At 36.1% G+C, this 25,752-nt stretch overlaps 1 protein-coding gene across 2 annotated transcripts in view; it reads left to right on the top strand.

The window, feature by feature from the left end:
- The window catches only part of Ctnna3 (catenin (cadherin-associated protein), alpha 3), a 1,343,755-nt gene that overhangs the window by 324,239 nt on the left and 993,764 nt on the right, over nucleotides 1-25,752 (top strand). For both annotated transcript variants that reach the window (XM_013017086.1, XM_013017085.1), the window contains exon 6: nucleotides 12,342-12,605. In XM_013017086.1, the coding sequence (XP_012872540.1) occupies nucleotides 12,342-12,605 (264 nt within the window). The remainder of the gene's footprint in view (nucleotides 1-12,341; nucleotides 12,606-25,752) is intronic.

The raw sequence follows: 25,752 nt of genomic DNA, 5'->3' as shown, positions 1-25,752 counted from the left end.
CAAAAAATCTAATAATTGAAGAAAGGGCATGAGGAGGAAAGGAATGAGATAAGGGAGATCAAAAAGATGGTTCCTTGGTCTTCCAGAGGCTCACTCCAGCCTGCCTGGAGTCTGCTCTGAAGGGCCAGAATTCTCACCGAGTAGGGATCCAGGGAGCCATGTGGGAAGCTGGGAGACCTGACTCAGGCCATGAGGAGGTCCCTTGGGTATTCCAGTTTCAGCAGGTGGAATTGGTGGTGGGGAGTCGTCCTGCTTGGATTAAAAGGATCCTGTGCCTTAGCGCCGCAGGTGTGGCTGGTGAGACTGCGCAGCCAGGGCAAACACCATCACCTTCCTTTGGAGCAGAGGGAAGAGGTCAGAAGCCTGCGTAATACAAAGGAAGCACTTTCCTAGGATCCCCAACGTGCGTGCCATCCTGCTACTGCTCTTTTTTCATCCCACTCCAAGCTAGGATAGTGGTGAGGCCGGAAGTGAAAAGGACCATTTGAATTTGAGAGAGAAAGAACTGCAATTGTGTGTGTGTGTGTGTGTGTGTGTGTGTGTATACCTGTCCTGGAGCTTGAACTCAGCCTTGGTGCCATCTCTGGGCTTTTTCTGCTCAAGACCAGTAGAACAAGTAAGCTGCCTTGTTGAGTTTTAGCGTTCCTTAGGGTCCTTATTCCTACGTGACACCCCAATAATCCGAGGCACTTCCAACAGGTAAGACAATTGTTTTTCAGGAAAATGTATAATTTCTGTTGAGTTACCACAGAAAGACAAACTTGAAGGAGACATTTTTGGCAAGAAAGAGAAATAATGTGTGGAAGAGTGTTAAGACAGGAGCCAGTCTTGGGTCCTGTTCATAGGTAGGCCATTATATGAGAAAGCTTTTAGAATGTTTGGATGAAGGAAACATCATGTTGGCTTCCTTAAATAAAGCAATCACTTCTGCCAATTTTTAACTTGTGTATACTTTTGAACAAATATCTATTTCTTTTTTGACAACTAGGCATAATAACAGTGTTTATATCTTCTCATAGAATTTTTTCCAGAGAGAATTTCTGGACATAAATTGAACAGAACAAACCACGACTAATACAAACCACGAATAAACATAAGAGGTTATTAACTAGGAAGTATTCTTAACATCTTTGGGCTTAGATTCTATTTGGGCTGAGTGTCACACCAGAAAATAAGTGGTTTATTTTTCACAAATAAATCAATCTTAACCGGGAGGCAATTATCAGAATAATAGTGTCTATTGATCTCTGATAAGTTGTTAAAATTCTACTTACCCCTCTCAGTTGTTAATTAGGCAAAGTTTTCTAGATTTATAGATACTGGAATCTTCTTGTTGAATGAAATGACAAAACAAACACAATTAGAAGAGAAACATAAAAACAGCAAGTGGGTATTGCTGAAATAGCTAATTGTTCTGTGTGTTCTCTTTATGTAAATATGATGTGTGGCTTCAGACAGTATATTATTACATAAACTATAAGCAAGTGCAAGGTGAAATATATATTACACTGGCTTCAGGTGGATAAACAACATTTTCTGGATATGCTTCAGGTGGACAGAACATGAATATACACACAAACACAGCAACACACTATTTCTTGACTGGCATGGTAGCATTCTAGTCTAAATTAGAATTAATAAAAGCCAGGCATAGTACATGTTGGTGGAATCTTGTAATCCTAGCACTCAGGAGATTGAGGCAGAAAGATCAAAATTCAAAGTCATTCTGGACAACATAGCAAGACCTTGAGTCAAGAAAATGCAAGGAAGCAATGAAGGAATTAAGAAGGAATGAGGAATTAAGAAAAGTTAATTTTCTGATATGATTCGAAGTTAATTTTCATTTAAATTCAGTATATTTCAGCTACCTATGTATTTTTTTTTTTTTTGGTCCGGTTGTGGGGCCTGAACTCTGGGCCTAGGCACTGTCCCTCAGAGCTCTTCAGCTCAAGGCAAGCGCTCTACCACTTGAGCCACAGCACCACTTCTGGATTTTTCTCTTTTCTTATGTGGTGCTGAGGAATCGAACCCAGGGCCTCATGCATGCAAGGCAAGTGCTCTACCACTGAGCCACCTTCCCAGCCCTCAGCTACCTATGTATTAATGGCCCAGATTACATACCATTAATACTATTATTATCTGGTTTCTCAGTTCTCTATTTGAATTTGAAGGATTCTTTTTATTTTCCTTGTTGCACTTGCCCTATTATGAAATTGAAAATAAAGATAGATATGTCATAATACTTTCTCTTTGTTGCTTAATGATATCTTGATTAGAAAATGATGTGTGTCTTTCAATGTTTGTTTTCTGCAAGACTTCCATTTATCCTGTGTTTCACCATCTGATATGTCCCTCAGGTCAGTTACAGCTGAGTATTCTATTTCCTAATTTATGTTGGAGAAAACATTTAAGTTAGCAGGTGTTTGCACTATCTTGTTTTCTGGTAGAACACTTCCGAGTGACCAGTGAAGCAGTTAGCATGCCATGTCTTGGCAGAGAGAGACTGGGGATAGAAGCCAACCCAGAACAGAAGCAAAATAGCAAAGTATCCATAGGCTTATTGCTGCATGTCTTCCTTAATCTCAAGAAAACAAAACTGCTCTTTATAAGCTCCTTTTCCCTTCTCTACCAGATTGTTTTCATTGGCATCAGAAACCTCATTTAAATGCCTGAAAATTTGCATGTAGTTCTGCTTTGTTGAGCAGAGTAACTGCTGAGCTATTCCATGTGGGCAGGGATGTAGCTTAGTAAGGAAGTCCTCTTTGATTTCTCTGAAGTGCATTTTTCCCCAAGGGCCTGGGCCATCAATTGCTGTGAAAATTTCGTAGCTTTGTCCTTTCTGATGGCCAGCCTATTTGCTTTATCTCATCTTATTGTTACTTTCCAATGTTTAGATGTTTCTCCCATTTCTTATTTTTAAGTACAAGCCCTTCAACGAGGCAGAGGCAGAAGATGGACTGCACAACTAATTTTCTCCTCTTCCTTAACATGGGCAACATGAGAGCAGTTTATACTAGTGCCGTTTGCCCAAGAGAAAATATGGATATTTGCTTGGCTTTACTAACATTTAATTCTCCTTGATTTTTATGTAAATCCCTTTTCATACCATATGTTCAGAAATATACAGTTCAATGAATTTTCCTAAGTACACCTGGGCACCTAGAACCGGAATAAAAATTTACCCAGTGATTTTCTTATTCATACTTTACATTCTTTCATCATTCAGAAATAACCCATATTCTGATTTCTGCCATAGACTAGTAGTGCCTGAGTCAGAATTTTTTAATATGGACAGAATCAAACAATAAATTCTTTTGTTTATATCCTGTTGTTACTGGTATCTGCATTTTATTCTCTGAATGGGTTGTTTTATAAATATTTTTGTCTTTTGATGAACTTACAAATGGGTTTCTAGACATATATGTTGTCTTTGAAGAGTAGAGTAGCTGAGAAATTGGGCATACCTATTTTCAGCTTCTCTTACTGCTACTTTCCAAAGTAGTTGTACCAATGGTTTTACAAACATCTAACGTGAAGCTAGATATATTTTGTCTTAGCTTTATGTGGCACTATCTAAATTCTCTAGATAAAAGTATATTTTTTTCACAAATTTGTTTTCTTGGAGTAGTCAAATCAAGGTTTCTATCTCTTTTTGAGCATAACATTCTCTGACTGACTTATTTTTTAATTCACTTAATTCTTTTTTCTTTTGGTCAGTTATAGGGCTTGAACTCAGGGCCAGGGTGCTGTCCCTGAGCTGTTTTGTTTGAGGCTAGTGCTCTGCTATTTTGAGCCACTTAATTTTTGTCCAACAAAAATGTTTTAAACTCTTAATAGGTGTCATAACTTGCTAGATATGGGATGCAAAATAGTTACATTAACAGATATATTTGATTTCACTCACACTGACTTAGTCTAGTATTTCTAAATTTAATAAAGGAATTCATTGACAGTTCTTGTTCACTCATGGTCTATGGACATGCCCTTGGACAAAAGGGAACCCTACTGCATTGTTGGTAGGAATGTTAACTTGTTCAACCACTCTGGAAAGCAGTATGGAGGTTCCTCAAATGACTACATATAGCTCTTCCCTGTGACCCATCAATCCCACTTTTAGGCTTTTACCCAAAGGATCACAAACAAGGCCATACTAAAGCTACCAGCACAACTATGTTTATTGCAGCATTATTTACCATAGCTAAGACATGGAACCAACCCAGATGCCCCTCAGTAGATGAATGGATCAAGAAAATGTGACACACACACACACACACACACACACACACACACACACACACACACACACACACACACATATATATATATAATGGAATTCTATGCTTCCCTTAGAAAGAAAGACACTGCCCCATATTTTAGGAAATGGAAAGACTTGGAAAAAATTATATTAAGTGAATTAATCCAGGCCCAAAGAAACATAGGTCCCATGGTTTCCCTTATTGCAATAACTAGTATATGTCTAGGACAAACAGAAGAGGTCAGAAGCTATGTACATATGACCATATAAGATGATGCTAAGTAAAACGAACCCCAGGATAGGAACACGAGATTTTATCTTTCTTGTTAATGTACTTATAATGCACTATGTGTTTTTTTTTTCCTTTGTATGTTCTTCCCCCATTGCATAACCCCTGTTGTCACTGTATTTGATTCTGGTGTCCTGCATCTTATATATACATTTTTTTCTAATTTGGAGAGGGGAGGGAAATAACAAAATGCTGAAATAAGGATACAGAATGACCCATTGTAACAATGAGATGTACAAGACACCATGTTGAAAATGAACTTTACAACTTTTCCAGGGGTGGAGGGGAGTGAAGGGAGGGGGGAGGGAGGATTGGGGAGATGGGGAGGAAAGTGATGGTAGGGGAAAAACATAGGAGGGGGTAACAATGCTCAATAGGAAATGGACTCATTACCTTGCTCATGTAACTATAACCCCTCTGCACAGTATCTTTACAATAAAAAATATTAAAAAAAACACATGCCCTTCAATATAAATTTCCCTTTTTCCAGGTGAAGAGATTCATAATTAAAAATTTTATGATAGACAAATCATTCTGTTTCATTGTTTATGATGTGCCTGTTTTTTTGTTTTTTTGCTTTTCATGTTGCTCACCTTTTTCAACTTTAAAACATTTTTGGCTGGGTGCTGATAGTTCACGTATACAATCCTAGCTACTCTGGAGGTGATGATCTGAGGATCATGGTTTGAAGCCAACCCAGGCCTTTGCCTATGAGATTCTTATCTCCAGTTAACCACCAAAAGTCAGAAGTGGAGTTATGGCCCATGTAGTGGAGTGCTAGCTAGCCTTGAGTATAAAAACTCAGGGACAGCACCCAGGAGCTGAGTTCAAACCCCATACACACATTTTTTTTTTTTGGAATTCAAAATTTTCTGATCATTTTTTAAAATTTAAATTAATATATGTACACGAAGTATTTTGCATCTGGGGCTAGCATATAAAATGATTGTGTTGCCATCTTCAAGGAACAATTTATGATGACTGTTGGGCTCCCTGATTGTTACTGTAACCTTCATCTTAGGTGAAGGCCCTGTAACCTTCATACACTTTGGTTTCCAGCTGGGAGCTAGTGATTCATCTCTATTTCTACTCCAGATTCTACTTCTGTGAATTCTAGATCTGTTTATAACACTGTACTTTCATTTAGTGCTGGCATCTTACATTTGGTTCATTATAAAATGTGCTTTACCATTCTCTTCCAAGCACATTCTTTTTTCCTCTTTATTCTCATCTTGGTGAATGCATTACTATGTATACAACTGTTGTAACTATGTCCTAGATAGTTCTAAATACCTCCTTCCTCCCATCTGAATACCCTCAACATCTTCCATGTTCTTTACCTCATAACTTTGACCTGGATCTAGCTTATTGTAGCCTAGCAATTGTGCTTGGTGTTCAGGTAGTCAGTTTTTTTTCCTGGACTTGGTTTATTGCCTGATCTCCCTCACTGAAATGCCATCTTCTTTCATCTACTCAAAAGGCTACTGCCAGAGAAACCTTTGAAAAGACAACATTTGTTGCTTTCTGTGTTCTTTAGTATGGCATACCATCTCCTGCCTACTTTTCCAGCTGGGTTCATCAGCATTCCTATTCAGGTTTTCTCTGCTTGTAGTATCACTAGCAGCAACTTGCAATGTTCTTTGCCTTTTCATGCTATTTTCTTTGCTTATTAGTTTGTTCTCTGTTGTGCATAGGGACAACTTGTGTTCATGGTCAAGAAAGAGTCATTTTCTCAGAAATCCTGACATTTACACTAACTTGCATGAACCTGGAGGACATTATCCTAAGTAAAATTATCCAAGCACAGAAAGATTAGTACCTTATTATCTAATTTCTCTGTAGAATCTAAGGGTCTATCTCAAAGAAACAAAAGTTGTGTTGATTTGCCAGGATTGGGATGGGAGGGGGAATGGTCAAAGGTTGTAAACTTAGTTTTAAGATGTATAGGATCTAGTTACAGCATGACATTGGTAGTTAATAGTATTGTATTATTTTCTTGAAATTTGCTAAGAGAATAGATCTTAAGTGGCCTCACAACACATACATATATGATAGCCATGTGATTGATGTACTGATGAATTGGATCATAGTAATCATTATATAACATATTAAAATATGTAGATTTTGAATAGATATACTATTAATTATGGCTAAACTAGAAAATTCCATATATATTATGTGTATATATCCATATATATGTTCAATTTCCTCAAGCTGAGGACTTTGTGTTGTAACTGTCAGTTCCCAAACCATTATATTTGTCTCCTCTTTGGGTCTTGGATATTTATCTTTGCAGTCCCAGCACTTAATGCCTGCTTTAGGCATAGTAGAGGCTCAACATTTATTGAATGAATGGACACATAAACATATTGCCTAGAGTGCTACCAGTTTTTATATTATGTGATCTTTAAAATTCCTTACTATATTTGGTATTCCTGCCAGGGTTAAAACTCATGTGTTATTTTTCTACCCACTTGCATAGACTTGTAAAGTCTTCTTATTTAATTCCATCTGTGAGCTTTTTCATCAGCTAAAAGCATTTAATGTCTCCTTAACATGAAAGTCTCATATGAGCATTTACAAAGTCTCTGGAGCATTTATAAAAAGATATTAAATACCAATCTTTGAGGAGCTGAATTCATAGAAGTCTCCAGTTCATCTGACCATGTAATTCCTATTTTGGCCTGATTCAAAAGTTTAGGATAGACCCCCTATAAATCTTTAGCCCATGGAATCATCAGATAAAATAAAGTAACCACAGAGACCACAGCAACCTTTCAGTTAGCAGAGCAGCAGTCATGAATTTCCATTTTATCTCTGTGTCAATTGACTGCATTAAGTTTAATATGTGTGATTGGCATTTGGGAGAAATGAGCTTGAATTGTCACTTTGTCTTACCTAAACATCCCTTTTTCTTTTATCCTGCCATAATACCTTCTTTTGTTATGTTTGTGGATCTTTTCCTTCCTTGTAGTCTTCCAGGCTTACTATTTGAGGTAGAGTGCTCATTAAGGATTCTGTAACTCCCCAGGGAAAAGATGATAAAAACAGGAGCCCTTTAAGGCAAATGATATTCACATTAAAAAATTCCAAAGTACCTACAATGTTAAAGTTAGAACAGCTTACTGCAAAACACACATAGCCACCCTAAGAACAAAATAAGTACTTTTCTTTTTTAAACTGGTCCTTGTCCTGTCCCTGGGCTCTGTCCCTGGGCTTCTTTTACTCAAGATTAGCTCTACCAGGGCTGGGAAGTGGCTCAGTGGTAGTGCATGCATGAGGCCCTAGGTTCGATTCCTCAGCACCACATAAGCAAAAAGAAAAAAGCCGGAAGGGGTGCTGTGGCTCAAGTGGTAGAGCACTAGCCTTGAGCTGAAGAGCTGAGGGACAGCGCCCAGGCCCAGAGTTCAGGCCCCATGACTGGACCCACCAAAAAAAAAAACAAAAAAAAAGATTAGCTCTACCACTTGAGCCACAGCACCACTTCTAGATTTTTCTGAATAGTTTATTGGAGATAAGAGTCTCACAGACTTTCCTGCCTGGGCTGGCTTTGAACTGTGATCCTCAGCTCTCAGCTTTTTGAGTAGCTAGGATTATAGGTATGGGCCACTGGTAACCAGCTAATAAGTACATTTTTATACTAATAACTGTATAATAATTTATATTAAGATTTTCACCTTTCATAAAGTGAGACTATTTAAATTTTGACAATGCCATTATAAAGAAGTCTAATGAATGAGTTATTTCACAGAAAATTATGTAAATAGATTGTGAATATACTGTAAGATAGACAGAACCTTTGATCTGATCTGTCTGAATCTTTACACTTTTTACTAGTATTTCTTTGAGGAGCACTGTGTTCTTTTAAAACAAGCTCTCTATCATGTTACTCATAATGTAATGCACTTAGTATTGCTAGAAAACTTGGGGGAATACAAAAATCACAAGTCAAAAGTAATATGTCAAATTTAACCAATTTAAGGAATAAAAAGATGATATCCTTTCATTATTATTATTTGTTTACTGTTTTCCATATGTACTCTCCATCTTCCATCCAGACCTGACTGTACTTCTACGAGTAAACAGGAGTAGATGAGATTAGATGCATTCAGAGTAGTCTATCCAGAGATCTTATTCCACTTTTTCTTTTAATTAATACGTTTTTTATTGTGAAAATACCATACAGAGGGGTTACAATTACATGAGCAAGGTAATGAGTACATTTCTTATCAAGCATTGTTGCCTCCAAGCCTTTTCCTTTGTTTCCCCTTAACATCCCTTCCCATCTCCCCCCCCCCGCCTGCAACCCCCCAAGTTGTAAAGTTCGTTTTTCGACATAACATCTTGTACATCTCATTGTTGCAATGGGTCCTTTTGAACTTTTTTACTCATTCTTGTGAGAAGGTTAGTTAGCAGAAGCATAATTATTCATAATTTTTTTTAAAAAAAGAAATGACAAAATAAATATCAAAAGAATGGATGACTTACCCAGCTCATAGTCCTAATGACAAGGCTGAATCAGGGAACTAAAACCAGGTATAAGGGGGAAACCATAGCAAGCCAAGTGTCTTTTCTTGGGTAGTGAGTAGGAACAATGAGTTGACAGCTACTTCGAATTAAATTTTGTAAAGAAGTTAATCTCCGTAAAGCCTGTGAGAAGTAGTAGGAAACCTTCATTTTCAGAAGAGAAGGAACTAAAAAATATATTAGCACAAGCCATTTATTAACCTCTGGCAACATTATTCTGAGGCAGCACAGAGAGAGAGAGAGAGAGAAAGAAAGACAGAAAAGGAGAGAGAGAGGAAGAAGGAGAGAGAGAGGGAGAGGAAGAAGAGGAGAGAGAAGAGGAGAGGAGAGAGGAGTGGGAGGAGAGAGAGAGAATGAGCAAGCCTGGGGTTTACAAAGAGAAGACTTAGAGTTGGATCTCAATTCTTTTACCAATCTCTAAGTCTCCTTATACCAAATAACTATTTAGTTAAAAATAGAACTAATAATGCCAGCAGAACTCTCTCAAAGGATGTTGTGATGATCAATAAAATACCATCGAGAAGCATTTCCATAACATCTTAGAAGCTACTTGGTAGGTAAAGATCATTCTTGTGTAGCAAATAAGAAAAATCTGTCCTGCAGGAAAGAGCATAGAATAATTGTTAGATGCGGGCTTGAGCGTCAAACGAAGGAGTTGCAATAGAAGAGGTGCCACCATCTTGTTCTGATACTTGGCTAAAGTTTCTTGAGACCTCAGCTTCCTATCTTTGAAATAAGATAGTAATTTCATTTATACTAAGTTTTTTGGAGACTATGATTTTTATGAACTTTATGTAAGTTATTGTATGAAGTACATAAACAATTGTAAATGCTCCTAGAATTAGCTTTATAAAATTCATTTTTATTCACTTATTTATTTGAGGCAAGGCCTCACTATGAAGGCCAGACAAGTCTGTGTAGCCTGGGTTGGCCTTGAACTCTAAGTTCTTCTGTCTCAACCTGAGTACTAAAATTTTAGGTGAGCACTACCACAACCAGCTCAAATTTGATTTTTGAAATTATTGTTACCATTAAGTAGAACAGGGTGTTACCATTTAGTTAGGCAGTTTATAATTTCAGTGCATCTTGATAAATGTCACCTTTTTCAACATTCTTGCTCATCCCTCCCAATCCAACATTTCCCTGATTTTTCTTAATTTTGTAGGAATACATTGTATTCTTGACTGCATTCCTCCCTCTTCTCCTCTTCGTTCTTCTACCTCTCTCCCCTTGACCCCCACCTCACCCCTTTCAAATACCCTTTTCCAGGTGTTTATTTGGTTGAATTTTGACCTCACCTTTCTATGGAATTATACCATTTGAATTCTTCCTTGACTTTACCACATTTCAGTTAATACATTTGTCCATGCTTGCATACCACCTAATATATTTAATTATAACTTTATAAGCTAATTGTGGCTTCTACATACGAGGGAAAGCATTCATCCTTTGTCTTTCTGGGCCTGACTTGCTTCACTTAAAGTAAAACATTTTCAAGGTTTCCCCATATCTTTATAAATGATAAAATATCCTTCTTTCTAATGGATGAGTAAAATTCCATTGTGTATATATGCCACATTTTCTTGATCTATTTGGGCTAATTCCATGCCTTGGCGATCATGAATAGTACTACAATGGACACAGTTGTGCTGGGCTTTACTGTATCCTAGTTTGTAATCTTTTGGATAAACGCCCAAGAGTAGCATTTATCAAAGACTTTAATGTAAGATCTGAAACCATGGAACTATTACAGGAACTAGTAGGAGAAACATTAAGACTCCTTGGCACAGGTAAGATTTTTCTGAGTAAAGATGACGAAACACAGCAAATCAAAGACAGACTTGATAAATGGAATTGCTCGATAAATGGGATCACATCAAACTAAAAAGTTTCTGCATGGCAAAGAAAATAGCCAATAAGACAAAAAGACAGCCTACAGAATGGAAGAAGATTTTTGCCAGCTACATATCAGACAGCAGCTTAATATCCAGAATATACAGAGAACTTAAAAAAAACACCTTGGGATGGGAGGCATGGCTCAGGTGTTAAGAGTGCCAGGGGATGAGCAAAAGCATCAGATACCTAGTTCAAGGCCTGGTCTTGGACAAAAAAAGAAAAAAACCCTCAACCAATAACACAATAAATGGGCTAATGAGTTAAAGAGAGTCTTCTCAGAAGTAGTAGTTAAAATGGCCAACAGACACATGAATAAGTGCTCCACATTTTTGCCATAAAGGAAATGCAAATCCAGACAACACTGAGATTCCATCTTACCTCAGTTAGAATAGTCATTATGAAGGAAACAAACAATAACAGATGCTGGTGAGGATAGATCCAAAAGGAAACCTTCATACACTGTTGGTGGGAACATAAGCTTGTTCCACCAGTCTGGAAAGGAGTATAGAGACTCCTCAAAAACTTAAACTTGCTTTTGTAAAGAAAACTTTGGGCTGGCTGTGGTGATGCACCGGTAATCAACGAGGAGGACATGTGATGTCCACCTTTTTCATGATTGCCAGGTTGTTTGATCAGCCATCACATTAATATCACTTCTCTTCTTCATTTAGATTTACTGCAAATTGTCCTCTCCACAGACATACCCTTGTTGAGTGCTCAAACTAAAGCTGCTTCCCCATTTGATCCCTATGTTTGATTTGTGTGTGTGTGTGTGTGTTCCTTTGTAACATTTGACTGCCATTGCCATCTCTATGTATTTGCTTATTCTATTGTCTGTCTGAGGTCTCCTTCCCTGAAAACAAGGACATAAGCTTTGGGAGAACAAGGTCCTTATAGGACTATCACTCAGTGTCTAGGACAAGGGATTGTATATGCTAAATTCTCTCTAAGTATTTAGTGGACAAACATAAAAATATCTATTGTTAATTAGCACTTGCTTTTGTTTAAAAAATAAATGCAATGATTAATATTTATGGAAAAAGTAGACAGCATAATGGCGGTTCAAGCTTTCTGTAATTCACTTAATGTATGTGTCAGAGTAGTGTAGCAATTTGTGGCTGACAAATGTTAAAATCTCATACCAATTTGTACACATTTGTACACATCTGCACCTTTGTGACTTTTACTTGTAAAGTTGTAGATCTTGAGATTCTAAAGGAATGTAGAAATAATTGATGTCTTTAATTAACATATAGCTGATTTCCTAGTGTTTGCACTCCTTTGATTTATACTAACAGAAAATGGAATTCCTCTGCAGTAAGTCTCCCATAAACCATTGTAAAAAAGCTCTTTGTTTTTCATTCTCCTTCTCAGGACTTAAAATCTCCAAATCAGAGGGATGAAATTGCAGGGGCCAGGGCTACCTTGAAGGAGAACTCCCCGCTCTTGCATTCCATCTGTTCAGCCTGTTTGGAGCATTCTGATGTTGCTTCCTTAAAAGCCAGCAAGGACACAGTTTGTGAAGAGATCCAGAATGCCCTCGATGTAATTTCAAATGCTTCTCGAGGCATCCAGAGTATGCCAATGCCCTCAGAACCTCAGGCAGCAACCTTGGGAAGTGCACTTGATGAGCTGGAGGTAAGTTGAAAGGCAACATGTGATTCAATATCTCAATACTACAAAAAAAAAAAGGTCTGAAGTGGATTTTTCAGATTTGTGCGTTAGAAGTTAGTGTATGAGAAAATAAAATCCAGTTAGCTAATCATTCTCTGTGATCCTCTTGTGTCTTCCAATGTCCGAAAAGGAAAATATCTTATCAGTAGACTTCTTGATTACATTTTTGTCAAGGAATTCAATGATTATGAATTGGAATTATTACTGTATTGGAATAATGGTTTTATTTTACGTAAGATAAAGATTTGACATATAGGACTTATTTACTTGATAAACACATTATGACCACTGTTGTGAACGTTTGGGAGATTATCCGATCAGTGTCCTTCACAAGAGCTTGCATTTTAACAGGAACATACTTAAAGCAACAAACATGATTAGTAACTGATCTATATGTAAATAGGTTATAATGAGAAGGTGAAATGTTATCAAACCCTTCAATGAGGCTGGGGAATGGGGCAGATGAAGATCTAGAACAAAGACTTACAGGTGTGACCCTCCCTCCCCCATACTGTTTGTGACAGTATAGGGACCAAGGTGAAGAAAGCAGGAGGATGAGTATAGAGCTCAGGGATCAGATTATAGAGGGTATGAAGTGTCTTTGCTGAGGGAGGAGCCTCTGTAAGGTCTTTTTAAAATTTTTTATTGTTGTTATAAAGGTGATGTACAGAGAGGTTATAGTTAGTAATTTCTTCTTGAACAACGTGACCCCTTCCCTTGCTTTTTCCCAGTTTTCCCTACTGATCTCTTCCTCCACAAATGGAATAGTTCATTTTCAATTGTCTAACCTGTATCACTGCTGCATTTGTTCACACTTTGTCCTACTATTTCTGTGCTACCTCATTACCCTCCCTCAAACACATAAACTTATATATAAGACAAAAGGTACAAAAAACAAAAACAGGAACAAAGGAAAAAAATAAAAACACTCTTGTTTCCATTTCTTGGAGTTCAGTTTGACAAATGTCATTTTATATGATCATATGCATATAGCTATTGAGTCTTTTTGATCCTCTCCTAAGAACATCCTCCTTTGGCCAGATGGTGTGAATGTTGAAAGACTAGGTATATTTTTTTATCATGTCCAAATGTATTTTTTGTGTGTTTTGCCATCCAGTGTGTTTATCTGCAGATTTATAGACACATTCTAGTTACAATAAATGAGGGAAACCATGCTTCATAAACTGAGATTTATGTCTTTAAAAAACTATGTTGGCTATAGATGGAGCATTAAGTGAAGGAGGACAAGGATATAGAATAGTTAAAAAACCAAAAGAAGGAATAACCCAAGTTCCATCCATATACTTTTGTGATCTACCTTATTCCACTTGACATTTTAATTTGGAACAGGGTGGTGTCAGTGTACAACAAGCTAAACTGGATTTTGACAGAATGGATGTGGGGTATGAACAAAAGAGGAGCCTTGGCCAATGCTGTAGACTGAGTCCTCTAGAGGCACACACAGAATGGAATTAATAATATGAGATATAATTAAGAAATAACATCTGGAAAGGGAAAAGGGAAGGAACAGAACTTATATATGGGCAGAGGAAGAAATTACTTGAGAGTCAAACTCATAGAGGTTGGCCCAATCAAGAGGTCTTCAGAAAATACAGCCTTCCAAAGTATATCTTGTTAAGTTGAAAGGCTTATGTTTATTGCAGATGAAGTCACAAGTTTATTTTATTTTTGTTTTAAATTTTGTTTGAACAACTGTATGGATGAGGATTCATCAACCAAATCAGGGAAGACTGTAGGTTAAGTTGCTTAACTCCAGTAACTCCAGTTAAGAAGTTTGTGAGATCTTCAAGTTTGATGTCAAAAATCATTACCCAAGTCAGGCATGTCATTCTTTAATGGAAGACAGTGTAATTGTACTTAGGAATAAGGGTTCTGTATTCCTACTTCTGGGCTCCTATATACCTGTGACAGTTAACTGTCTTTTCACCTTGGCAAAGTTATTGCATAACACTTTGGTTTTCTTAACTTTAAAACTGGACGATAGTGGGTCTCAACCATAAATGCTGTTAGAATGAATGAATTACTAATATGGGTATCTGTCACATATTAATTACTAGTAAGTCTTAACTCATATCACTAATAGTCATGATCATTTGGAGGCAGATTCTTCAATAATGAAGACGTCTAAATATATTGACAATTACTAAAGTTTGATCTATAACTTTAAAAACTAGGGCTGGGAAGTTGGCTCAGTGGTAGAGTGCTTGCCTTGCATGCATGAGGCCCTGGGTTCATTTCCTAGCACCACATAAGCAGAAAAAGCCGGAAGTGGTGCTATGGCTCAAGTGGTATTGCGCTAGCCTGGAGCTGAAGAGCTGAGACAGTGCCCAGGCCTGGAGTTCACACCCCACAACTGACAATAAATAAATAAATAAATAAAAACTACATATAACATTATAATGCCTATATTCTGTATTTGAGTTTAGAATAGTCAGATTTCCTTTAATTATATGTCTCTTAATAGGGTCTTCATATCTAATCCAATAGTATGAAATTCTTAATTACTGGTATACATGTGAAGAGTTATTAAATTTCTAGCTGTCATCATCCATGTGAAAATTTTAGGAACATTTGTTTAATAAGATAGAAGATTAATAGATATTCTCTAATTAATTGTTTGTCTTGTGTAATGAACACTCCATCATCTTGTCCATTAAATGTGTTTTATCTTTATAATATTGAAAGCTTCTTTTTTTTTGTAACAGTGATAATAGCATATACTATTAGATAGTACCTTGATACTAGTAGTGTTTGACAATAAATAAAATATAAATCATTTCTTGATTGCTAAACACTAAAAAGTATTTGTTTATTATAGTATTTCTATGTCTAAATATATTGTTGTTTGCAAAATCTAAGACATAAGTTATATACCTTGTTTAAAACAGAAAGCTAGTAGTAAGATTTGAGTCTAGTCTAGTTCCGTAAGAGTTGATAAGTTTGCTATATTGAGTTCTCACAATCAGAACTTAATGTACCTAATCAAAATCCAAAGCTAAATTTGTGCTAAAATTCTTAGTTTTATGAATTGTTAGAAAAATTATAAATCAGTTAACTTTTTGGTGGGTCAGACTTTGTCCATGGGTGAGTTAAGTAGAAATAATCTACATCTTGGAGAGTTAGCTAGTGTCAGGAGGTAGAATTTTCCAAGGTGGATAGATAGAATTGTATAGCCTTTTTCCACAGTACTAGTATAAGTGTGTCAGGGAATGCTGACATAAAAACCCTCCTTTATTCCAGACATTGTATGTATGTATGTATGTATTTCTATACTGATTATTTTGGAAATGAAGTCTCACAGCCTTTTCTACTCTGACTGGCCTTGAATTTCTAGATCTCAGCTCTTTGAGCAGCTAGGATTACGGGTGTGAACCACTGGCACTCAGTAGACCCTACAATTATATTCTTAGGATTATAGAAGCCAGAGATTTCCAAGTTGTTCCTCCTTCTGAAACACTTCCTTTTTCTTACTTTGGAAGTGATTCCTGTAGGTGAGAAATAGCATTGCTTATAGAGAGGTGGAGAGAATGTAGCTCAGTGGATGTGGCTAGGGGAATGGAGTCATCTCATATTTCGCAAGGTTCTATATGGCAGTCTTACTTCTGAACAAGGCAGGCAGAAATCCTAAGGATATTGTCCTGTTATCCTAATACTGTCCTAAAACGCTTTTAAGTTTAGCTGCAGAGATAGAGATCACAAACTAGTACAGAAATGCCTGAATTTCATGTTTTTAAAATCCAAGTTACAAATAGCTGTGAAGCTGTCTGAACTAGATAAAGCACAATTTATTGAACATTTAATCTTTTTAAATGATTTTTGGAAGTAAAATGTTGTACTATTTTAGTATTTACTGGACACTAAATTGGTAAAGGATCTAGAATAACCTTTTGGTGCCTGCAAATATAATGCTATTAAAATAAATAGATACAGTAAATATGTGGGAGTAACGCTCATTAAATGCATATAATGTGGAAGTGCATCAGTGTACTCACCCAACAATTACCATGCTGTAGTTTTTGTTAAGTCTTTCATTGTGTTGCAGGGTGGGTTGTGGATATGAAACCTGAAGTTTATTGGTGAAGAAAATAGAAGTTGAGTTATAATACTGTGCAGGCTAAAGTAATTGATTTATTGGAAAGGCTAATGTGAATCACAGGGTGTTCTGTATTTGTGACTGAGAGTTGAGAAGTGTCAAATTGTAGATTAATAGTGTCATTAAAAAAGAAACTCTGCCAGTAGAAATTGCTTTGAGGTCTGGGAAGACAATTTAGTGGTAGAGTACTAGCCTTGAGCAAAAAAGAAGCTCAGGGACAGCGCCCAGGCCCTGAGTTCAAGTCCCATGACTGACCCAAAAAAATTGCTTTGAAGATTCAAGTCCACTAAGGCATTATTTTCTCTTGTGAAGAAGGAAAAAGCAGTTGTCATAATTACAGGCACATGAGTAGCCTGCAGCCTCCTACTAGTAAGATGATGATATTAGGATATATACAGGATATATGTATAGTATTTTCTTCTTATGTTCTATTCTTCCTTTTATATATTCAATTATAAACCATCATTAGCCTGGGCTGTCCCTACCGCCTAGAACAACATCCTATATATATTGGCATTCGTAAATACCAATGAAGCTATGGATGGTACATACATATAATTTTGTGGTATTTAAATGAAAATTATCTTTCTCTTACTGTTTTTTTTCTCCTAGGTGCACATAAAGCTCTGTTTTAATTTTACTTTGGACTGGCCATGAACTTATAGATGCAAATTGAAGTGCTAATACCACTCAGAAACATTTTTTTTTGTAATAAGGGAGTAGAAAGAGAAACATATATGTGTATTATCTTATCCCAGTAGCTGTCCATCCTTGGTTGAGGATCTTGGAAACTTCCAAATTATACTACCTTTTACTAAAAGTTGTAATTTGGAGGAGCACAGTTCTTATAGTTTATTGTTTTCACTTAAAAGAGAAATCAGACTTCTGTCAAGCAGGTGAGCATTTAGGTACTTAGGAAGAAAATGAACATCACTGAAAATCTGTATTTTAATATGCTTTTTAGACCATAGCTTGGTTTCTAGAACTATAACAATGTAAAAGAACTACAAATAATTGATAAATGTTGTAAAATACATAATCTATCTATTAGATGAATCAGAGGAATTCTTCAAGGGCAGATACAAAGAAATCAAAATCAGTCTAAGCTGGCCACAGCGTTGTGACGAGAGATGTGAGGGAAGAATTTTCAACTCTGGGTTGGAATATGAATTTCTAAAGCCCAGATGCTGAGGAAAAAAGACAAAATCTATATTATCCATGCCAAAAGCTGGTAATCCTTATCACCTTATAGGATGAGTGGAAAAACCACTTGTTCCTACTCTTCAAAATTTTTTCATACAGTTCCAGGGAAGATAATTTGTCATGACAAATAATCCACAATGAATGAGCAAAGAGAACAAACTGCAAACACTATAGGCATTGAAATGATAAGGTAGTGAATATAAATTAGTATGTTTAATATACATTATATTATAATTTCCTCATTTATTTGCTTAAATTATAGCAAAGGAACAAATGACTTTCAAAATTGACCAGATAAAGCTATCTAAAATGAAAAACATAATTATGGAAAGTTTAGTGATTAGGTAAAACATATAGTTAGGTACAGAATTAATCATTTGAAAGATATTTGAAAAAGTTTTAGTTCCCCACAGAGAGACAAATACAAAGTACTTTGGAAAAAATGTAAATGGAAGATGGTATGAGAAGCTCCAAAATATTCAAAGAGTTCAAGCCCCATGACCGATCAAAAAACAAAACAAAACAAAACATTCAAAGATCTAGGAAAGAGAAAAGCAGAAAAAAGTTACTGAATATTTGCTAGAATTTATGGAAGATACCAATCTCCGTAGCTAATAAGCCCAATAAGTGTCAAACAGGTTTTACAAAAAGAAATCCATTTTTGTTTATTATCGTGAAACTGAAGAATGGAGACAAAGCATGTTTCTCTTTATTTTTATCAGTATCAGTTTGTTTTACAAGGGGTCTGACTTGGACATGTTCACATATGCATCTGATGGGCCTGGCTCGGACTCAACCACTACCTCAGTCCTGTTTCCTCACTTTTTAAACCAATTTCCACAAGGTGTATTGGTCCACATAAAGTATATATTTTTAAAACTGGATGTGGTGATGCATGCCCATAATCCCAGCACTCTAGAGGCTGAGGTAGGTGGATTATGTGCTTAACATTATCTTGGGCTACAAAGGGAGACTCTGTCTCAACACACACATGTCCCTGAATGTTTGTATGACTAGCTACATTGATATTAATAAAATGAAATTGCTAGTGACAATTATTATCTAGAGATAAAAGTTTAGGGCTGGTCAGTAGATGAATGGATCAAAAAATGTGGTATATATACACAATGGAATTCTATGCCTCCATCAGAAAGAATGACATTGCCCCATTTGTTAGGAAATGGAAAGACTTGGAAAAAATTATATTAAGTGAAGTAAGCCAGGCCCAAAGAAACATAGGTCCCATGGTTTCCCTTATTTGCAATATCTAGTATATATCTGAGTCAAGCAGAAAAGGTCAGATAAGGTGATGTTAGGGAAATGAACCCCAAGATAAGTATTCAAATGGGTTTTTTTCCTTTCATGCGATTGTTTCTAACACATTTATAAGATTATTTCTTTGTTGCTTTGTATGTCCCTCCCCCACAGTATAACCCCTGCTTTCACTGTATTTGATGTCCGTATAATTTGTGGAGGGGAAGGGGAAAAACAAATTGTTTAAATAGGGATACAGGTGGACCCATTGCAACAATGATGTACAAGTTCTTAAGTCGGAAACGAAGTTTACAACTTTGGTGGGGGGGGAGGGGGGAGTAGCAGGGAGGATTGGGTGGGGGGGTTGGGGGGGAGGATGGGAAGGGATGTGAAGGGGAAACAAAGGAGGAGGCTACAATGCTTGATAAGAAATGTACTCATTATCTTGCCCATGTAATTGTAACCCCTCTGTACAGTATTTTCACAAAAAAAAAAAAAGTTTAGGGCTGGGAAGGTGGCCCAGTGGTAGAGTGCTTGCCTTGCTTGCATGAGGCCCTGAGTTCGATTCCTCAGCACCACATAAGCAGAAAAAGCCAGAAGTGGCACTGTGGCGCAAGTGGTAGAGCACTAGCCTTGAGATGATGAGCTGAAGGATAGCACCCAGACCCAGAGTTCAGGCCTTATGACCATCAAAAAAAAAAAGAAGGTTTAAATTCCCTAAGAGTTGGTAACACATTTTAAAATTACGTACAGAAAGTTAGCAAAAAGTAATAACACATTAAGGTGTTGGTTTTCAAAGAACAATTGTACAAGTATATAGGTAAAAAGTAAAAATCACCTGACAATCTTAAACCCGTTGAAAAGCCCATCTGTATAACTTCTGGATCATGAATAACTTAGAATTGAAAGTAAAAAATGTATAATCAAGAAATAATAAAAACAGAACAAAAATCTTGTGGGATACAGCTAAAGGTCTTATCCATAATGTTGAGAACTAATGAGCTATCTTTCCAGTTCAAATTTGAAATTGAACAATGTAACAAAACCCAGAAGGAAAAAATAAGGAAAGGAGAGTAAAAATTCATTAAATCACAGTGATACAGTAGAAAAGATCAAGCATCATTAAAACAGACCAATGAAATCGACAAACTGCCTAGTAAGATAGATTAAGGAGAGTAGGCAGAGAAATAGCCTTTAGGAATGAAGGGAGAGGACTTAAGTGTAGAGAAATGTAACTATTCCAAATTATTCTGATAAAAATGAAATTATGAATGAACTGGGAATGCTCCCACAAAATAACTTATCAAAACTATCTCAAAAATAGACAGTATGAGTAATTTGGGTGGGGGTGGGGTGGGGGAAGGATGGGAAGGGATGGGAAGGGGAAACAAAGGAGGAGGCTACAATGTTTGATAAGAAATGTATCATTATCTTGCCCAAGTAATTGTAACCCTTCTGTACAGTATTTTCACAATAATGTTTTTTAAAATAGACAGTATGGGTTAAAGAATTAGACAGATTGTACTTTGAAGCAAACAGTAAGCCTAGAGACATTTAGAGAACCACAAATGTTTCTGAGGATATGTAAATGTATTTACATAAACTGGTTTTTAGAAAAACCAAAGAAATGTCAACTCTCACACCCATTACAAGAAGCTGATGAAACTAATACCAATTCTATACAGATTAGATAAAGGAGATTCATATGCTAGTCTCACATGTGAATTATGTACAAAAATCCTAAGTATCACAGAAACGTCAGGGCCAAGGATGATCTACTGCAACAATAATACTCACTAGACCATATGTTGGAAATGAACTTTACAACTTGGGAAGAGGAGAGTGGGGAGTGGTAAGTGGAAGAAAATGAGAGAAGGGCTAACAGTGTTTGAAAAGAACTGTACTCATTACCTTTGTAACTGTAACACCCATGTTCATCAACATATACATATATATGAGAGATCTCTATATCTATCATCTATCTATCAGTTTCTTTGACCCAATATGCCTATGGAAGTTACCTGGCAATATCAACTTCCAAGTACTAAATGGTTGCTGTTACCTGGTTGAACTATGGCAAAGTTACTTCATTTGAGGTGCTGGACAATTTGAACCTAAGAGCTTTTTCTGTCTACTTGCCTTCAGATAAATGATTCAGGTTTCCTTTATCCCATGTGCCTATGGAAGCTGACTGGCAATATCAGCTTCTAAATCCTAAAAGTTTGATGGTGGCTGATTGAGCTATTACAAAGTCAGTCAGTTTGAGGTGCTGAGTAATAGCAACCTAAGTCTATTTCACTGTGTTGAAGATTTCAGAACAAGGATTCAGGTGTCTTTGACCAGCTTTGACCGGCTGCTTATGGCAGTTGACTAGAAATACCAGCCTCTAAATATTAAATGGTTGTTGTTAGCTAGAAAAACATCCTGAACAAAATTTGATCATTATTTAGTAATAGATAAAAAAATTTACTATGGAAAGTTAAATTTATTCCAGAAATATGATGATGTTAGTTCAACATTAAAATATCTACAATGTTGTTTATCACATATTATCTCAGTACATACAGAAAACATTAAAAAATTCAACATAATTTACTCTTAAAACTTCTAGGATGCCAAAAATAGAAACAAAGTTGATAAAAATGTTTCTATAAAAATAAACTCCACACTTAAATTTTAGTCATTAAAGACATTCTCCTTAAAATTAGAAATGAATTTATAGTGACTGCAAATTAATAAACTATAGCAAAATATTTCAACATGAATGACAACAAAACATAAAATCATATAAGAATCCATGCTATATTTTTTATGTTTGTATAAAGGTCAATACGTGCAAAACTAAACACGTATTTTTAATGGTACAGACATATGGTAAGCCATAAAAGAGGGAATAGAATGACTTATGCAGAATTAAAATTTTAATTTAGTTTGATGATATTGGAGAATAGTAGACCCCTTGAAATATGCTCTCCCTTTTTGCTTTAATTTGTGTTTGTGCCTGTGCTGGCCTACACCTGGTCTTTACCTCTTGAGTTACTGGGATTACAGGCATGAACCACTGTATCTGTCTGCACATCGGGATTTAAAAATGACTAGGCATGTTCTTCTTAAGCTGTTTGTTGTTTGAATGATGCATTATAATTTTATTCATACATTCTCTGTTACGTATTTAATAGTTGATAATAAACCTTAATAAAGTATCTTGAGGCATAGTATGTCATGTTAGGATAAATGACATAACAATGTACTATTTATACTTAGAAAATATTAACTCTACTTCCTGTATAATCAATGTCCATTTGGAGTAATACGCTAGATACATTTGCAGTATTCACTGGGTTAGTATCAGACTGCTTTGTAGGGCACATGGAAAAAAAGAATTATGTACTTTTTAGAAGAGTCATCTAATCTCCTGTCAAATTATAAAACTTGTGCAAGGTCAAATAAACAAGAATTAGAAGAGTTATAATGTATTTTATTTTTTATGACCACCCACATAAATAGCTCTTTCCAAATAATAGCTTTTGTGACAAATGATGGATGATCATGCCTTGAGTTTAATACATTTATCTGTCTTTGAACCTGACTTTTCCTATTAGATGATGAATTCTATGAATGGAGGAATGATGTCTTATTTATATTGATACTGCTCACAACCTCACACAGTGCTAATTACCTGATGATTGCTTAAAGTACATTTGTTGAAAATATATGAATTGCTGGCCTTTGAAGACTTTGTTAAGGACTTTTAATGCATGTAGCAAATATTTACCCAATAAGAGAAGGACAAGATTTCTTTTATCATGGTGACTAAAAAATGGAAGTGCTTCAGTAACTTGTAAATAAAATGCAAGGATACTAATGATTTTTGACTTTGTCTTCTTGATACTACAAGATACATGTTGTACATATTATTCAGAATGTTAAACTTGACCATTCTATGAATCAAGATTTCAAGTGTAGAGAAACATCTCAGGTGACTAGATTCAATAATAACAATTTTTTTCTTTTCTCTTGCAAACTTGAAAAGGCCAAAGAAATCAGTACAGACTTTAATGACATGGAGAAAATAATAAATATGGGAGGTGATGGAAATACTTGAAATAGGGATGATTGACTTGCTTATACTTGTTAGAATCTCGCTTAGGAAGGTTGGAAGTATGGAGAGCCTTAAGAGTTTTATTTTTCCTTTACTATTATTTATGGAGCACTCCATGTGCCCGAAGGACAGCTTGTAACTTGATTTTGATGTGCACAAATTTACACAACAGAGAAGATGTAACTTTCAACATACATGTCATTCATTTTCTTCAGTGTTGTTACTGAGAAATATGGAATTAGAATGTGACATGCAGACTCCTCCCCACTCCCAGTCTGCTGAAGGGGTGGCAGAGCTAGAAACATCATTGTTTATACAGTCAAGCTGACATTACATATTGTTTGCCCCAAGGAAATACTTTTTTATTCCTCCCCCTTCTTTTCCCACTCCCTACTCCTTCTTTCTTCTTTATCCCTTTCCTCTCCCTCCCTTCCCTTTCCTTTCCTCCCCCCTCCTTCCTCCCCTCACCTATCCCTCTTCACCTCTTGTCCTCTCCTCTCTCTTTTTTGTTTTTAATTTATATTTATCCTTACCCTTTCCCAGAAACAAGCTTTTATTTCTTGTGTATTATTCCAGAAGTGGCTGATGTTTATTCAAATGTGAGTGTAACTGAGGGATATATTTCAGGCCTAGAACAAATTCTATAAATGTTTGTTGAATCCGCATTCCAGGTTATGCTCTCAAGATTCTTACTATTTTAGCAAAAAGCAATCAAGGAAGGTTTTGTGGAAAGAAACATAGGTACGTCTTATTTAATGGCTTTTCATAATTATCTAAAAATTAAACTCTGGTGCCTGTACAAACAGTTGGAATTTAGGTGGGAAAATAGTAATTAAATGCTATTTTTTTTTGCTGAAAAATGAGTCTGCTGGTAGAAAAACTTCACACAAAACCAAATCATGAAGGATGAATAGAGGGGGAGATATGACCGAAGTATATTATATATCACAATGAACCCCCACAGTGTACAATAATAAAAATGTAGGGGAAAGGATGAATAACAACAGAATATGTGTTAAATCTTACTCAGGAATGTCATATCAGTTTTGTCATCAATTTATCAATGTACTTTGTTTATTTCAAGATTTTATACATTTACCTTTCTTATTGGCAATGATTAAGACATTTTATCTTCCATATCTGGGAAACAGTATTCTCAGAGATTAGCTTTGTAATTTCCTTCAGTGAATGCCTGTTGCCTTCTTAAGGAAATCAAATTTCTAAGTTTATGTTTTCCTCTATCAAAGATAGGGCTAAATTGTTCTTTGCAGTGGTAATGAAATTGTATTTTCAGCCCATATTAATTAATTATATGATCGTTATCTACAGCAGGAGAACAGCAGATAACCTGATTTGGAAACCAAAGTTTGGAGCCATATTGAATGCCATGCAGAGAAATTTGGCCTTTATTAATGAGGACTGTTTGATAGAGCAGGGACAAAATCAAGCAGATGTTGTGGGAAAATTAACTGGTCATGATGTGTGGAGGTTATGATGTGTGTAGGGCTGGAGGGAGGGAGGTAAGAATTGATTTCTGTGACATTTTAAGGAAAAAACAACAACAACAAAACCAAGAAACCAAAGTCTAGCAGTTGAAATGGAATCAATGGCCTTTCTGTATGCCAACAATGAGAAGAGCACAGCTGAAATCAGGAAAGCAACTCCATTCGTAATAGCCCCACAAAAAATAAAATACCTAGGAATTAACTTAACCAAACAAGTGAAGGACCTGAAAAAGAAATCAAAACAGAACTTAGAAAGTGGAATAACTTCCCATGCTCTTGGATTGGAAGGATCAACATCGTGAAGATGACAATACTTCTCAAGGCTATCTACAAATTCAATGCAATACCTATCAATATGCCAACCTCACTCTTCAAGGAAATAGAAGAGGCAATCCAAAAATCCGTATGGAACAATAAAAGACTCTGAATAGCAAAAACAATCCTCAACAGAAAGAACAGTGCTGGAGGAATATCAATACCAAATTTCAAACTCTACTGCAAAGCCATAGTAATCAAAACAGCTTGGTACTGGCACAAGAACAGACCTCAGGACCAATGGAATAGAATTGAAAACAGAAATGAATCCAAGACCTATAGTCATCTAATCTTTGACAAGGAAGCTAAAACAATAGAATGGAAGAAAGATAGCCTCTTCAGTAAATGGTGCTGGCAAAATTGGTTAAGCACTGGTAGAAAACTAAAGCTAGATCCTTATATATCACCTTGCACCAGAATCAACTCCAAATGGATCAAAGACCTTAAAGTCAAAGCAGGCACCCTGAAAACATAACAGGACGGAATAGGAGAAACCCTAGGTCTCCTTGGCACAGGCTGAAAATTTCTTAATAGAGACCCAGAAACACAACAAATCAAAGAAAGGTTGGACAAATGGGATTGCATGAAATTGCAGAGCTTCTGCATAGCAAAAGACAT

The sequence above is a fragment of the Dipodomys ordii genome, unplaced genomic scaffold, assembly GCF_000151885.1.
Source record: "Dipodomys ordii isolate 6190 unplaced genomic scaffold, Dord_2.0 Scaffold34, whole genome shotgun sequence".
Taxonomy (NCBI): domain Eukaryota; kingdom Metazoa; phylum Chordata; class Mammalia; order Rodentia; family Heteromyidae; genus Dipodomys; species Dipodomys ordii.
This window is presented reverse-complemented; position numbering and strand designations above follow the sequence as displayed.